General features: G+C 44.1%; 1 protein-coding gene across 7 annotated transcripts in view; it reads right to left on the bottom strand.

Moving 5' to 3' along the window:
- FGGY (FGGY carbohydrate kinase domain containing) overlaps nucleotides 1-17,835 on the bottom strand; it is a 430,315-nt gene that overhangs the window by 169,564 nt on the left and 242,916 nt on the right. For 5 of the 7 annotated variants that reach the window (XM_060089872.1, XM_060089875.1, XM_060089874.1 and 2 more), the window contains one exon: nucleotides 9,586-9,689. In XM_060089872.1, coding sequence (XP_059945855.1) covers nucleotides 9,586-9,689 — 104 coding nt within the window. Of the gene's footprint in view, nucleotides 1-9,585; nucleotides 9,690-10,097; nucleotides 10,194-10,881; nucleotides 10,963-17,835 lie in introns of those variants that run through there. The other 2 variants (XM_060089878.1, XM_060089879.1) reach the window with 2 other exon arrangements.

Below are 17,835 nucleotides of genomic sequence, written 5' to 3'. Positions count from 1 at the left end.
AGATTTGAAAGACTGGGAAGGAGGGAAAATGAGAACACTGTGGTCAAGCTGCATCCAGCTCTCACTTTGCAGTTCTCACCAGCCTTTGGAAAAGATCTGCCTTGTAATCACTTCACCCCATTTCTGCAAAACACCCGTGTGCATGACTAACCCATGCTATGGCCCCAGTCTCTTCGTTCTGCAAAGAATTGAGAATGTGAGCTCTGGAATCAAACAGCCTGGGTTAGAAACTATCTCTAGGACTTACTAGCTATATGACTTGGGTAAGTACTTTGCCTCTCTGAGACCCAGTTTCAGTCCCTGTAAAATGGGAGGATAATGCTGATAACTGCATAAGGTTATTATGAGGGTTAGATACAATAATAGATGCACATTTCTTAGCCCATGATAATCATGAAGTAAACATTAGCTGCTATTGTTACTGCTGCTAATTTTGTTTTTTTCCTCTGCTTCTACCATTCTTCCAGGCAAGCTGCCGTCCTTTGTGGAAAGCTGAGCTCAGGCCAGTTGACAGACTCTCATCAGAGGCTTTTGTTCCTGACCTTATGAAAGGCCTTGTGTTACACCTGGCTTTGCTGCGTTCCTGGTGGGCTTCCAGAAACATGGGACCAGACAGCTCTGCCCAGCTTTTATGGGAGTGGAACGGCTGGATCCGGCTGGATCACACAGTAGGTATGAGAGTTTCTTTGTAAGAAACTGCTCAACTATTTTCCAAAGGGGCCATGCCATTTCATGTTCCCAGCAGGAGCATGTGAAAGTTTCAGTTCCCCATCCTTGCTGGACTTCAGTCACTCTGACAAGCGTGTAGTGGGTCTCATTGGGGTTTGCATTTGCCTTTGCATTTCCCTTGTGAGGAACGACGCACAGCATCCTTTGCTGCTCTAGCTCGGGCTTGGGTGAAACACAGAGCTGCTGCAGTCATCACCCAAAGAATGCAGCTCCAACGACACGGCATGGTCTGAGGGTGGCTTTTCTCTGGTTAGAGCCCAAGATGCTAGGGCTCCTGAACCCTCTTTTCCCACCAGAACAGAGATCAGGCTGCAGATCCACTCTGAGCCAAAGTGCATCCTGAAGAGCTGCTGGGAATGGATCCTGTTCTCCCCCCAAGGGCACCCCAAGGGGGCTGATGGATGGGAATGGAGAGTTCTGGAGGACTGCGTGGTGGAGGAAAGAGAGGGCAGGTGTGGCTGGTTCATATCTCCCAGGCCCCACTGAGGTGAAGCTGTTCAGTGAAACTCTCGCTTCCTAGAGAGGCCGAGTGAACTCGCAGGTGTCCCCGGTAAGGTGGGGTGAGAAACAAGGTTGACAGCACCTCAGATATGGGGGGCTCCTCCCAGTTAGTTGGTCCCCACTCAGCAGAGAAAGATGCTGAAAGACAGCCCCAGTGGACTGGGAAGGAGTGAAAGCAGACTTAGGAAAATCCAAGCGCTTGCACACTTGTCAGCGAGGCGCGTGGGTGGGAAGCAATCCAGACATACGGTTGCTAAGCATCTATTATGCCCCAGCTCTCAACTGGACAGCATGGGTCAAGGGGGGCAATGGAGACATGGACCCACTAATGTGGACCCACTAGGCAAGTCAGCTTCATCTGAGGTACAAACTGCTACCATTAAAACACAAATAACCATACCTATTGGTCTGTGCTAGGGATCAAAAGAGCAGAACAGTAAAATATGTCAGAGTAGCTAGAGAATTAACTTGGGTTAGAAGGAAAGAAGTGACAACTAGTATTTTTATTCAGCACCTACTATGTACTATTTTTTAAATGAGGACCAAACAATTTTTAGAGATAGATTTAAATCAGTGCCTGGAATACAGTAAGCATTATATAAGTGATTGCAGACACTATTATTATTGTTGTTATTTTTTCTTTTTTTCTTTTTTTAAAGCTTTATTGGAACTTCCCTGGTGGCGCAGTTGTTAAGACTCAGTGCTCCCAATGCAGAGGGCCTGGGTTTGACCCCTGGTCAGGGAACTAGATCCCATATGCGTGCTGCAACTCAGAGTTCGCATGCAAGCCCCAGCTAGGGAGCCCATGTGCCGCAACTAAGACCTGGTGGGACCAAATAAATAAACTGATTAATTAATAGTAAAAAAGCTTTACTGAGCTATAATTAGCATTCAATAGGCTGCGCATTTTTAAAACGTTTGCTTTGATAAGTTTTGACATAGCAGACACCCACCAGTGAAGACATTACTATAATCGAGGTAAGTATATCCATTACCCCCAAAAGTTTCCTTGTGCCCATTTGTAATCCTACCCTGCCCACTGCCCCAGTGCAGGCCACCACTCATTCTGCTTTCTGTCACTATATATTAGTTGGCATTTCCTAGAATTTTTAATAAATGGAATTACATAGTTTGTACTCTTTCTATTTGGCTTCTCCCACTCAGCATGATTATTTTGAGATTAATCCATGTTGTACCTTATATTAATAGTTCATTCCCTTTTACTGCTTAGTAGTATTCCATTCTAACGATGGGCCAACACTTTATCTATTCACTGTTGACAGACATTTGGGCTGTTTCCAGTTTGGGGCTAAGACAAATAAAACTGTTATGAGTTTCTGTACAGACATATGCTTTTATGAGTGGAACAGCTGGATCACAGGGTAGGTGTACATTGACTTTGTAAGAAACTGATCAACTATTTTCCACGGTGGTTGTACCACTTCACATTCCCACCAGCAGCACATAAGTTCCACTTTCCCACACCTTCACCACAATGTCAGCCATTCTAACAAGCATGTAGTGGATCTCACTGTGGTTTGAATTGGCATTTCTCTAGTGACTAATGATGTTGAGTATCTTCTCAGGTGTTTGTCATTCAAACCTTTTCTTTGGTGAGCGGTATGCACCAATATCTGCCCATATTCCAATCGAGTCTGCTCTCCCTCTCCTCTAGGCCTTTGGGAGAAGCTGTGTACCTGAAAGGGAAGAGCAAGGACTCTAGGGTCAGTCCCCTAGAGGGCTCAGACGAGCGTCCCCGCTTCCTGTGTGTCACACTGTGTGACCCACTTAACTGCTCTTTGCCTCTGTTTCCTCACTTGTGAAATGGGGAGAGTAACGGTGCCCAGTTCACAGGATTGTTGAACTGATGACATGACATAAAGGATTTAGCACAGTACCTGGTACACTGTAGGTGCTCAATAGATGGTAGCAGCTAACGTCTCCTCAAAATGGCTGAGGCTGGACCAGGGATGCTGAACATCCTGTCCAGCACAGTATAGAACTGTACTGCTTCAAATGCCAGGAGAAGCACTACGCTGAGCTTCCTGAATGCACAAGCTGTCTTACTGCTCATGGAACCACATCAAACCTCTCCTTGCCAATCGATGCCTAGCATACAGTCTGTTTTCCATACATGTAGTTGCAGGGCCCAGGGCGAGCCTCAGTACGGAGAGACTGACTCCTGAGAACACTGATCCCAGAGGCTGACAACAGCGAGTCCTGGCGAATCATGCACAGTAGCGCAGCTCTTTCACTGGGAGGTGTAACAGTGGTCCTATCTGTGCCTTATGGACTCCCTTCCCTCTCCACCTCTCTCAGTGACCTCTGCCAATGCCACTTGCTAAAGAGTCCAAGACAGAGAAACCTGCCCACACTCTTCTTAGCTGTGACATTCTCCCTTCCTGTGGGGCTCTCCCAATGGGCCTGCAATACCCACATCCCACCCAGGAGCAAACTGGTATTGCTGTGGGTGATGTGGACACAGAAGAGAAAGAAGAGAAGGGTGAGGCCAGGGTCTAGTGCCTGAAACTGGGCAGGAATAGCATCCCAGTGTGGGGGAGAAACTACAGTCCTACAAATAGCACATCCTAGAGGAAAGCTTCCCTGTCTACTGGAAGCTTGAGTTGTCCCCTTCTCCATATTCAGCCCTAAACTTACCATCAGAATTACCACTCTGAACTGTAGTCATCTCCTTCTTGTCTGTCGTTCTCAATGAAGGCAGGCATGACACGCTATCTTATTTATCTTAATACCCTTAGTATTTGGCCGTGCAAATACAAGAAAATGTTTTGGTAATGAGTGAATGATTTAATATTTTTTTTAAATGAACTTTAAATTTTACAACAGTTTTAGATTACAGAAGAGTTGGGAAGGTAGTACAGAGTTCCACAGACCCTACACCTAGTTTTGTCTATCATTAATATCTTACATTAGGTCCATATGTCACAATTAAAGAAAGATATTGATATCATTAACTAAAGACCTTACTTGATTCAGATTTCCTTAGTTTTCACCTAACAGCTTTCTTCTGTTCCAGGATCCCATCCAGGATGCTACATTACATATCTCTTTAGGCACCTCTTGGCTGTAATAATTTCTCAGACTTTCCTTGTTTTTTGATGATCTTGACAGTTTCAAAGAGTGCCAGTCAGGTATTTTGTAGAATGTCCCTCAAATGGAATTTGTCTGATGCTTTTCTTATGATTAATTAGACTGTGGTTATGGGTTTTGGGAGGAAGATAACAGAGATAAAGTGCCATTCTCTTCACACCATGTCAGCAGTACATACTATCAACATGACTTATCACTGTTGGTGTTGACCTTGATAACCTGGCTGAAGTTAGTGTGTCAGATTTCTCCACTATAAAATTATTCTTTTTCCCCCTTTTTGTACTGTCCTCTTTGAAAGGAAGTCACCATGTGCGGCTCATGCTTAAGGAATAGGAAGTTATTGTTTGTGGATTTTTTTTGATGATAGCCATTTTGACTGGTGTGAGGTGATATCTCATTGTAGTTTTGATTTGCACTTCTCTAATAATTAGCAATGTTGAGCATCTTTTCATGTGCCTCTTGGCCAGCTGTATGTCTTCTTTGGAGAAATGTCTATTTAGGTCTTCTGCCGATTTTTTGATTGGTTTGTTTTGATGATATTGAGCTGCAGGAGCTGTATGTAAATTTCGAAGGCTAATCCCTTGTCGATCACGTCATTTGCAAATATTTTCTCCCATTCTGTGGGTTGTCTTTTCATTTTGTTTATGGTTTCCTTTGCTGTGAAGGAATAGGAAGTTATGCTCCACTTCCTTAAGGGGGGAATATCTATATAAATTCTCTGCATGATAGATTTGTCTCTTCTGTTCATTTATTTATATAAGCATGGACTCATAATACTTATGTTACACTTTGGGTTAGACTCCAATACACTTTATTATTCTGCTCAAATTGTTACAGTTTTGGTCACTGGAAGCCCCCTTGGTTGGCTCCTGATAATCCCTTCAGTTTGTGGGTCTGGGGGGAGGTGGGGTTTGTTTTTACTTTGTTTTGTTTTGAGCACTATCTTCCTTTCTGGTGCTACAACAAGATACTCTAGGCTCATCTTGTCTATTTCCAGCCCTGGTCCTAGGATCAACCATTTCTCCAAGAAGTCCTGACCCTTTTATTGGAGAATGGTATTAGAAACCAAGATCTGGGCACCAGGAGTGCTTGTAGCAACTATCTGCTAGGGTGTCCTTGTTTCTAGGCCCCCTCCGCTGTCACAGCTAGGAAATACATGTATGTTTACTAACCTGTGTACCTGCACATCTGTAAATATTTCTATACGTATCCATCTGTAATCTACATTAAGCTCAACCTGAGTTCATCCTGATGTCTTTAATTCAAATCCATTGTCACATGGATCATTCTAGCTTTAATGAATCTTTTTTTTATTTTATTTTTTTTGCAGTATGCGGGCCTCTCACTGTTGCGGCCTCTCCTGTTGCAGAGCACAGGCTCTGGACGCGCAGGCTCAGCGGCCATGGCTCACCGGCCCAGCCACTCCGCGGCATGTGGGATCTTCCCGGACCGGGGCACGAACCCGTGTCCCCTGCATTGGCAGGCGGACTCTCAACCACCGCGCCACCAGGGAAGCCCCTAATGAATCATTTTTAACAATAATACCATATTTGGTATATGGTGCTAGGTACAGTGCCAAGCTGCTTACAAAGATTACCTCATTTAATCCTCAAAACAACGTTCTGGGTAAATACTACTGCCCACATATAATAGATGAAGACACTAAGGTACTGAAAGATAAAGTATCTTACCTAAACTCACACAGTACGTGGTGAAGCCAGCGTAAAAGCCTATTTTAGAAATTCCACACCCACTGCATGATAGAGAACCACCATGACTACATTCATCTAAGACTTTGAGAAAACTTCAGTTCTGAGTGATTTAAGATACAGATGTAATTCCCAGCTCTTACCAACTATCGTTCTGCTCAAACCTTACCTCTTCGGTCTTCCCCACCCCCTGCCCACGTTCCCCTCTCCATCTGTCATGCTGACTAAAGACAAGTTGCCAAGTTACAACCTGACTTGACAGCTTGAGAAAAGGGGTGCTGGAGCGATGGCAGGGATCAGCTCCATCTGACCCTGTGACTTTTCAACCTCTGGCTCACCCCTGCTGTGTATGATCTTGGGTTTTGGTGAGTTGGTAGTAATTAACTCTGAACAAGCAGCTCTGCTTTCATGCAGTTAAAAAAAGAACAGTATTTTTTTCCCTTGTGAATTAAATCATCTACGAGGAAGATAAATGTGCAGCCCACACTTGTATCTTGTAAAATATCAAAGGCCTGATTAGTAAAGCTTATGTTCAACCTCAGGTTTTTTCTCCAGATTCCTGGAAGTAACAGGGATGTGAAGGAAGGCAACTCCTAAGTACTAATACTTTGTTACATTCCTTCATTCCTTCGTTGTAGGCGAACTAGAAAGAAGCAACCAAGATCAAATACAAAATATTCCTGGGAATTTTGACCCAATCAACCTACAGAATTAGAAACATCAGCAGTGAGCAGACAGGAAGAAAGAGAATCCTTCAGACCAAGTTGGAAGTCACTTTTTTGAAGAGCCCACAGACCCCTCTGGTCCCTGTGTTCTGTTCGGTGAACTCTTCCTGATAGTTGGCGGTTTTATTTGCCAGAACCACAACAAAGAGGGTCCTTGAGCCTCCCTGGGAGCGTTTCCTCAGCCCTGCACGTCTCCTAGACCCCACAGAGGTGTTACTGTTGTTGGCGTGCTGGGTGTCCAGCACCTGAGCCAGATCAAAGGCATTTTCCGACGCCAGCATGACCACAGTCTCGCCCTCACCACATAACATTAAAGCTGATGATTAATCCCCTCGGCCCAGAAGGTCCCTTCCCACTCCCAAGTACAAAGCGGGGTGGGAGTGGGGACTTTATTTCCAGCACGACACAACCACAATGAACTGGCATTTTATGGCCTTCATTCATTGCAACCAACTGCAGCTGCCCATCAAACTCGTGAAAGCCCAACAGTTGCTTCATGTGAGCCTTTTATATCACTAGGAAAGTGTAATAAGAATCCCCACAATTTCTGAGTGTCTACTATGTATTACGGGTGTACGTACATAATTCATGTTACCCAGAAACCCCATAAGACTGGCATCCTCACCCTCAGTGTGACGGATGAAGAATCTGAGGCCCAGAGAACTTAAGTAGCTCACCTTAGGTCACAGGGCCAAAGAGTACATAAGCAGATGTCCAAACCTACACCCGTCTGACTCTGAAGCCCATGCTCTCTCCACTCCTGTACGGACACATCATAATCATGCACAACACAGTAAGGCACCGAGGGGGATGCACTTGGGACTCAGAGCTGGACCTGAGTTTTCAGCTCCAGCTGAATAGCTTGGTGACCTTGGGAAAATTATTGGCCTTTTCTAGGCCTTAGTTGCTTAATTTCTAAAATGGATGCTGTACAACAAGCCAGAATCATTTTCATTAAGAGACCAGGAAACTGAGACATGGGGATGTCACAGACTCACATTCATATGGATTTGCTTTTGCTCATAAATCCGAACTGAGTGGGGTAAAAATGCCTGAAATTTAGGCTTTACAGGAGAAACCGGATCAGATGTGTCCCTGTGAAAATGGGAGGTGATTTAAATAGGTTTAAAACAGTGTTCAGTGAAGACAAGCTAGCAAGTGTAGATTCATGTCGGGGGAGATAAGGGCTGACTGCCCTGGTGGGCACCTCCTGCTCAAGGCGGCCTTAGGCCTCCGTAGATCTCTCCCTTCAGTGACAGCCAAGCCTTACAATAGGGCTGCTGAGGGGAAGAAAGAGGCCAGGGCTTTTAAACTTAAAGAAGTTCCATCTAAGAGTTCATCCACGGAAACAAACAGAAGGAAATTTTGTTTGGAGGGGGTGCAAGAAGTCCAGCACTACTGTCCCTTTAGGAGGTTGTCCCTAATCCTGGACCCTCCCCAGGCAGCCACGGTGTCCCTTATGCCCAGCAACACCGGTGCAAGTGACAGACAGCTAACCCTGGCAATGTCACCTCGATCCATCCTCGCAATACTATGAGACAGGTACTATAACTCTCCACATCTCACAGATGAGGAATCTGGGGCCCAGAGGGGTTAAGTGCCTTGCTTGAGGGCCCATCCTTAGGAAGTGGAGGAACTGGGACTGGAAACCAGTCGGGCGGCCCCATCATCTTTATGAAACGTGTGAGAACCCCTGCCACCATGCCTTGCATATACTAGATGCTCAGTATCTCGAGTTCAGTCTGAATCTATACTGTGAGGCCTTGTACCGTAATACCTGTCATCATCTATCTCACCAATGGGAGGCCCTATGTCATCCCTACGTCCCCAGGATTTAGCACAGCCCCGGACACAAGAGCAGAGGATCACTGGATAAGTAAAGGTATCAATATTTACTCAACCAAAATATTTCATGGTACAAAAGGCTCATTGGTCCCTGCGGTAACTAAACACAGTTTCTCATGGCTCACAAGTCCCTCCATCGTCATAGAGATTCTGCCCTGGACTGTATCCCAGATCCCACTCTAATCCTTACGCATGTCCCCGCTACTCTCCCATTTGCCTTCCTCCTCCTCCCCCACCCTCCCCTCTATTTTACTCATCTGGGAAAAATCCAAGGAGTCGTCCATCGTCCATCTTAGTTTAACAGAGTAACGACTTTTAAATAAAAATATGGTAGAAATGGGTACTTATCGAAATGGAATGCTTTCAGACTCATGCATTTAAAGAAGATATAAATTTTAGGGCAGGCACTAAATTTTAACTGCAATCTTGGAGAAAGCCTTTCCACTAATTCATGAAGAAAAATTAACAAAGTGAAAATTGCTTATCAGTGTTCTTTTGAAGTCATGATATGCAGCCTAATTCTATACATCATCAGACTGCTCCCAGGGAGATGGATTTATATTGATTGAGAGAGAGCTCAGCGGCCAAGGAAAATAGACACCCCTGTGCAGAGAAGACTCAGCTACCCATTAGGGACAGATCGTCTGGGAGCGAGGTTTGGCCATCTCTGGATCCGATTTCACCCCTTCCGCCTCGGCTCTCTGGCCAGGGTGATGTCAAAGGCAGACTCAACCCTTTTCACACTTTTTAAGAATTTGGCCCCTGGAAAAAGATCTGGCAAATCTAAGCAAGGCTGTTGGAAGAAGGGCTGAGCTTTCGGCTAGACACAGCGCGGGGGTGGGGGGCGGCAGGAAGGGAAGGACCTGAGGTGGGGAGGGGCCAACAGCTCAAATCTCCTCCCTGGCCGGGCTGTCCTCCCTGGAGTGTGGTAGCCCCGCCCTCGCTCACTTGCTGGGCAGACTCACCCCCATGTGACAAGAAGATGTTCCACAGATGATAGCCAGCCGTGACGTCACCGGCTGTCCCTCACAGGCGAGGCCATGCCCCCTCACATCTGCTCCAATCACTCCTGTGAGAAACCAAAACAAAACAAAATCCTCTTAAAAAAAAATAAGAAGGAAAGAAAACTAAAACAAACATAAAATACTCTTTTTTTTTTATACCAAACAACACGGAGAAAGCATTCCATCTGTAGGCCAGTCTCAAACAGAAACCAAAAGAGCATAACTGGCCTGCCAGGGGAACAGGGAAACATGTTCTGCTTTTGCTTTACTCTCCTCAGTGTACAGCCTCGAACATTGGAATAATGATAGTAACTGTAATTAGAATAATAAAAGCAACAGCCATCAGTGATTTTTGCTCTCGAACTACCAGGAGCCATGCTGAATATATATATATATGTATAGTCTCATTTTATATTAAGCCTGTCAAGTTGGTATTATTAACCCCACACATCAGTGGAGGAAGGAAGGCCCACCTATGGATGGAGTGACCCGTGCAAGGTCACACTGCTAGTACGCAGCAGGGCTGAAGGGAATCTGGTTTAACACATCACATTTCAATCTCAACGAAGGCAAAAGAATCGTCTGATGACCGGATCTTCTCAGCATCTCTGGCTCACCATTCTTAGTACTACTCATCCCAGAACTCTCGGTATAAAGGATAGAGTGACTGACAATGAGTTTCTGTTGAAAGAATGCCAGGTGGCAGAGAGTTTCCCATAAATGGTATAAGCTCAGGCTGCTTCTCCACACAGATTGTGTTCCTTGATATTTGCTGGGCAAGTGAAGTTATAAATGCGAGGGGAGAGTTAGAGAGACCGTTTAGAGCCTTGAGTCGTCTGCCACTTATTCAAATATCCAACGAGCACTTTGTACACATAAAACGATATACTGGGTGTGATGTGGGAGCCGAAGACATGCAAACATTCCCAGCTAGGACACAGGCAGGAGGTGGGAAGCATCAGGGCAGAGCACAGAGGCCGGATGCGGGAGAGAACAGCTCCCTCCGGCTCCATGGGCTTTGGGCTGTGCCTCCCCGCTCTCCATCTCCAATCCCCAGTGCTCCTTCCCACCTCCAGACCTTTGCATTCGCTCTGCCCTCTGCCTGAAATGCCATTCCCCAACCTCTTTGCCAGGTGAACTCCAATTCCTTCCTAACTCAAATATTACTTCCTCGGAAGGCTTCCCTGTTCCTCCAGGAAAGACGCAGCTCCCAGTCCCCCTTGGGCTTAGCTAGCATACAAGACACTGGTAACTTACAGAATTACTGCAGCCCGTCTGCCTCTCCTTTGATCATAAAAGCTGCAGGAAGCTGGCACTGTCTCACCCACGTGCTTAGTCCCCCAGCATCGACCACAGTGGCCAGCATAGAGTAGAAAGTGAAAGTACTAGTGCTTGACGCTGTGAGGATAAGATGACAGTCCCTGTCCTCGGGATGCTCACGGTCCTGTGGGAGGGAGGGAGAAACCTAGATGGAGCATTTCAATGCAGGGATCAGGATGGGACAAGAAAAACTGCAGGGCCTACAGCCACTATGGAGAACAGTATGGAGACTCTTTAAAAACTAAACATAGAACTACCATATGACCCAGCAATCCCGCTCCTGGGCATATATCTGGAGAAAACCATAAACTGAAAGGATACATGGACCCCAATGTTCATTGTAGCACTACTTACAAGAGCCAAGACATGGAAGCAACCTGAAGTTTTCACCAAGTCCCCTGCTCTGCTCGGCATCGTGGGGCTGCCCCTGCAGCCTATGGTTCCCAGACACCAGGTCAGCCCTGCCAGGAGGTCTGAGGGCTGAAGGCACTGGAGAGCCAGAGTGCATCTCCCCCGCTTCCCCCGTGTCAGGTGTCTGCGTCTCCTCCATGATTTCAGCTCTGTTGACAGGGCCACCAATGCTCCCACCTGGTCTGTGTTCACACCGCCCCTCGTCTCTGGTCACACAACCTCCTCCTATGTTCCTCCAGCTATAGGGGTGGCAGTAGCTTCCATTCTGCTGACCCCTGGCTTGCTTCACAGGGAATATAGCCCTTCACGGCTCCTTCATAACTGGGTCACCATTTTTGTGTATTAAATTCCCTCTTTTCTATGTACTTAAGAGTGCTTTACATTTTTTGGGAAATCCTGGGTGATAAATTTCCCCACCCAGGGCACAAAGGCTTTCGAACAGGAAGAAACCCTAGATATGAGATAATTTTAATTGAGCTCTATTTGCATGCTCTCTCTCTGCATCTGTCTCATTTAATTCTTACAACCACTGAATGTGATTGCTGTTATTATTATCCTCCTTTTACAGAGGAGGAAACTGAAGCTTAGAAATGAGAAGTAACTGAACCAAGGTCACACAGCTCACCAGAAGCAGGGCTGGGAATCACATCCACGTAGTCTGATTCCGAACTGCTGGGTCTCAGGTTTTCCCTCTAAGATAAAAACCCAATAACCAGGTGGACGATGTTTACTCATCTGCATATCTCAAAATATTGTGGCCTTAAATATATTGAGCCTAAGATCCTTGACAGAAAAGGGGCTGGCCATTGCGGGTCCACGGTGTTATAAGTAAGTTCAAGGAATTCCTGATGGTGACCGCCTTTATTGGTCCCACGTATGTAAAGCATGGACAAAGTTTGTCTTACAGGGTACTTCAATCCTGAAAGGGTTAAGGTTAAACATGGGAAAAAAGAAATTTGTGGAAAATATTTCTTTGTTTCTTCTCTGGTTAGCAGATTCATTGTTGATATTACCAGGCTTAAAATCTGGGAACAAGTATGTTACAATGAAAAAAGAACGGAATTTGAAGACAGAAAGACCTGCTATAAAATGAAGAAGATAACAGTATCACTTGGTAGCTCTGATACAGAGGGAATGTTTAAAATTAAATGATTAATTAATGGTTGCTATGTCACTACTACCACCATCACTATCACCATCAATATTATCAATATCATCTGAACTCTTTCTCAAGAGACAGTTGTATTCTTCCCACATTTTTAGAAAACATGTTAGATGGCTAGGATAGGCTGGATACTGCATTAAAATCTTTAAATATTGTCTCATTTAATCTTTGCAACATCTACGAAATATAAATATTCTTTCTTCCCTTCGACATACACAGAAGAAGCAAAGTAACTTGCCCAAGGTCACAGAGATGTAAGACCAGTGCCAGGATATGGCACCTTGACCTTGTTCTGTCTGACCCTAAAACCCATGTTCTTTCTAGAATCCCTCACTTTATGAAGTGATACCTGTCTTATATAAAGGAAATATATTTGGAAGTGTCAGTTCCCCAGGGAACATTTAGCAAGAGCCGTGGGTTTATGAAGATCTGGGTTTGAGCCCTGATTCTGCCACAAACCACCTGAAAGTCTAAACTGCTCCCTCACATCCACAAAGAGAGAATTGGATCACAAATTGAGGTTCTTTTCCAGCCATTTTCAGTACATAATATACACAGTGATTCTTTTTAAATACCAAGTCCACTGTCTCCTTGCCTGGAAACAGGAGGGCAGGAAAAAAAAAAACCCTCCCAAGGTCCTATATTCTCAAGTCCTGAGGAGACTTAGAAAACCTCAGGCCAGGCTGGTACAGCACTGGTGAGATGCAGGTCTTGCCCAATTTCCCCTCCAGAGAGGTTCTCTGCACTCTGCCTAACTGATCTGATCCAAGAGCGGTGCAGGGCTGATGCCTCTGTGAGACCACATGAATCCCAGCCCTGACATATCTCATTTTTCCTTTGGCCACATAGAGTGCGGAGGGGCCGACCCGGGGAAAAGAGGCCCAAAGTAGGGAAAGCAACAAAGGGGAGGAGGAGCTTTCTCCTTTCTGCATAAACACATTTCACAATCCATAGAGGGATCATGGGCCTCACGTGTACATCAGGAAACAATTCCTAAGACGGGGTTTTGATAAGCGCAGCCCTCAGCACTGCTGGGGCCCTTCACATGACTGTTCATGTGTCAGTGAATTCAGCATTCCTCAGAAAGTTTAAAGGGCAAAATTAGCAGCTGAAGAAATAGGCACCAAAAATAAATAAAATTGTGAGATGTTCAACTGGGTTTTCCCTGAAACTTGCACAATGACCAGCTAATGGTAGTTGCTTAGTAAATTTTTTGTTGAATGAAAAACAAACAGTAGAAAAACAAGCATACTGAGTCAATGAATCAATTCAGCGCCTTTTATTTAATGACTCCTCCCCTTCCACATATACAGGAACACAGTTCCTATCAAGGAACATGTTTTAAAAGCACAAAATTAAAAGAAAAAATTAAAACTTCTTTTCCTTTATGTGCTATCTCCCTCTCTCTGCCCCATCTACCAATCATCCATCCTTCCAGCCAAACATTTATTGAATATCTATTTATGTCAAAGAAGAAAGAGATTTTGCAAATGTTATGATTAAGAGTGGGTTATCCTGTAATTTATCAAGCCACAACTGCTTTGAAAACTTTAAAAGGTTATATAGAAGAAAAACATCCCAAGCTCTAGCATTTGTGCTATAATTATCTCATACTTTATAGCTATAAAAAGTACTTTATAGCTTGCAAAGCATCCTTAAACACTGTACCGTTCATGTAGCTTTAAAAAAATCCCATGTGTTATTTTATTTTGAGATCACAGTTGAAGAAACTGAATTTCAGAGAGGTAAAGTAACTTACTCAAGTTTATTTAGCTACTTGGAGGCAGAAGCAGGGCTCAAACTGGGATTTTTAGTCTCCTAGTCTGAAGTTTTTTCCCTATGTTTGAAAAATAAAAAAGGTCTGCTTTGGATGCATTGGTATTTTGAAAAAGGTGCTCTTAAAATAACAACCCCAGATACCCTCTCTGAAGGAAAAAAGGACACGAAGGATTTTGAACATTACCTAAGACTCTTGAATCAGCCGTTTGGAGGAATGAAATGACGGATAAATTGCATCAAATGAGTTGTTTGACTAAGCTGGCCTAGAGGTTTATAGGGTCCCTGGGGAGAAGGCTCTCTGGAGCCTCATGTATGCAAAGCCTCAAGTATGCAAAGCCTGCTTCAACAACTGTAAGCTCCCGGAATGGTAAGAATCATATCAAAGGCCTTTTCTCTGAAGAGGACCAAACCCCAGTCTCTACACAAGAAGATACTGAGTTTATTCTTTTGACTAATATTCATTCATTTTATATAGAAAATAATATATGGGTTTGGCATTAAACTGCTGTGCTTAAAAACCTGGACTCATTCATCACGGGCCCTTGGTTAAGTTTCTTATCTCCTTTGATGCCTCAGTTTTCACATCTGTACAATTTGAATAACAGTATCCTCCTCATAGGACTGTTATAAGGATGAAATGTGTTAACATATGTAAAGTGCTTAGACCAATGCTGTCCAGAGAACATTCTGAGATGATGGAAATGTTCTCTATCTGCGTGTTCCAATAGAGCAGTCAGCAGACACAGGTGGCAACTGAGCCCTTGAAATGTGGCTAGTGTAACTGAGGAACTGAATTTTCCACTTTAATTAATTTCAGTAGGCACATGTGGCTAGTGGGTGCTGTATAGGACAGTGCTGGTTAGAGTGTGCCTAGCACTACAGGAATCCTTGCTGTTTTTATTACTGTTGCTATTATTGTCTTCAGACTTAGGCTCAAACCCCACTGACATGTCCTTGGGCAAATGCCTTGATCTCTAGAACCTCACCTTCCATATCTGAAGATTCTGGATAACGACACTTACTTTACAAAATTGCTGTAGGGATTCAGTGAGATGTATGTGGGACCTACCAGTACTCAGTAAATGGGACTATGAAATCCGGGACCTACAGGAGTGCTTGGCATAAGTGTAGAGACTTCCTACTTATTCCTGAATGGGCCTTGCTCGGCCAGGCCACTGAACATTTCCTCATGTTCTTCCTTCTTCTTAGAATGTTCTTTCCACAGTACACTCCATCCCCAAACAATCTCCCTGGGGAACACGGACTCCATGGTGAAGGCCCAGCTCTTTCATCAGAAGCCTTTCCTGACCGTGTCTTCCCCCATCCCCCTGGGCACCCCAGCCAGAGAGAACTGGCCAGGCCTCTTTCCTTAGGTCCCACCCTCTGACATGGTACAGATTCTATCATTGTATCTGTAACATATTTGTTTGCACAGCTGTCTCCTTCTACCATACTGTGAGCCGACGGAGGCCAGGGCAGACTCACCAATTTTTGTCGTTGTTGTTAAACAAAGGAATGAATGTGTGTGGCACAAGGCATGTACTAGGAAAACACAAGACATTTTCTAGATAAGGTAGGAGATTTAATCACGGGCAAATACTCCATGTCTTAAACATGCCTAACAGTGAAAGACACTGAAGAGTTTTGAGGGACAACTCATGGGTGACGGTAAAACTTTTACTGGAGACTCACAACACACCTTGTTTAGAATTGTCAAAATCACTGGTAAAGAGTAAAGGTCCTGTGGTCCTTCTGATTATTGAAAGATTGCTTTGTGCCTCACACTTTACATATATTGTTGTATTAAATTCTTATAACAAGCTTGAGAGGTAGTTATTATCACACTGTTTTACTAATTCCGAAAATGAGACCAAAAGTTGTTCAAGGAACTTGTCCAAGGTCTCCCAGAGTTACAGTGGGGAGGATGGTGTCACACGCAGATCCACCCAACTTTAAATCTCATGGAGCTACAGAAACTAGTTCCCTTCTTTACAACCACTTATAAGAATTCTAAGCACTCACAAACAGCAGAGCTGAACTCAGATCTCTTTCAGGATTTATTGTTATAATCCACTAAAGCAAGCCCAAAGGGTTCATCTCAATCCTAACAAATGAAAGGGAGTGAAACAGCTGAAACGATTTCTGTGATCCCAGCGTTTAATGAAGCATCACCTTGGCTTTGAAAGAAATGCCATTTAGAATGCATCCAACCTAAATCCTAAAGTAGGTTTACCTTTTTAAAAAATCCTAAGTAAAAAGTCTACAAAGAAATTTTACACTCCTTGACACTGCCACCATCCCTGTCCCCTACACTCCACCCCACCACAGAACTGGCAACATAATAGGGAAGGTCTTGGTGTAAATGAGATGCGAACAGACTTTACTAGATATTTGCACTATTTAGGGCATAATGGTGAACAAAGAGGGCTCTAGAATTAGACTGCCTGACTTCAAATCTGCAAGCTGCAAGTCTTAAGCCACTTAACCTTCTTGGGCCTCAGTTCCTTCATCTATAAAATCGGAATGATGATAGAATGTAGCTCATAGGGCTATTGTGAAGATGAGGTGAGGAGAATGGTACCTGGATCATAGTTTACTCCATATAGTTGTGCCATTTTTGTCATTACTTGACCACTCTGTCTTTGGTGTTAAGAGCAGAGCTTGGCCTGACAGTTCAGGCATTCCCTCTTAGCATGGTGCGTGCTTTGCCAGAGGGATTTGGGCTTACTTAGACTGACTGGAACATTTGTTTTCTGTCCTTGAGTATACAAATGATGACAGTATAATGGGGGGCTCAGGGGAATAAAGAAAATGGGGTAACAGGTAGTAGGAATGATCCAGGCTAACATTTTAAACATTGTTGATAGTAAACCAAAAGCAGTTTATATCCCTGAAGCCATGATAACATGTAGCACCATTCATCCTGAAATTCAATTTGGTGATGGCAAATGTCATTTCTGTCTAAGTGCTACACTCATCCATGACTTGCACCCATCAGACATCAATACAAGAGCTTTGGGAGGGTCAGAGAACAAAGCCTAAACCCTCAGATAACTGGGTCTCACTACTCTGTTCCACCCTTCTACCCAGAAAGATTGAATCTCAAAGGTAGGCTAATAGGTAATAACTTGGAAATCTGAGACTCAGAGAACACTAGCAAAATCCACAGTAAAGACAAAGCAAAACCTTGATTTCAGAAATTCCTTTCTTCCTAACCTCAACACAGCCTCTAGATTACTTGGACATTCTCACCTGTGACCTCATAAAAGACAATTTTTCACTCGCAGGCATTAGACATGGTAAAGGGTCAAGTTGAAAGTCAATCTAAACAGCCAAGTTAACTCACAAAAAATTACTTACTTTCTAAAATTAAAAAAAGACACATGCACCCTAATGTTCATTGCAACACTATAAAAAAAAATTAAAATAAGAGAACTGGTCCAAGTACCACAAAGGTATCTTATGGAATAAATCCTTACATAGATCTCAAACTGTGACTCTAAATCACACAGTTGTCTTCTGATGTTTTATAAATT

Source organism: Mesoplodon densirostris, chromosome 2 (genome assembly GCF_025265405.1).
Source record: "Mesoplodon densirostris isolate mMesDen1 chromosome 2, mMesDen1 primary haplotype, whole genome shotgun sequence".
Lineage (NCBI taxonomy): Eukaryota > Metazoa > Chordata > Mammalia > Artiodactyla > Ziphiidae > Mesoplodon > Mesoplodon densirostris.
The sequence above is the reverse complement of the archived record's forward strand: the minus strand, read 5'-3'. Positions and strand labels throughout refer to the sequence as shown.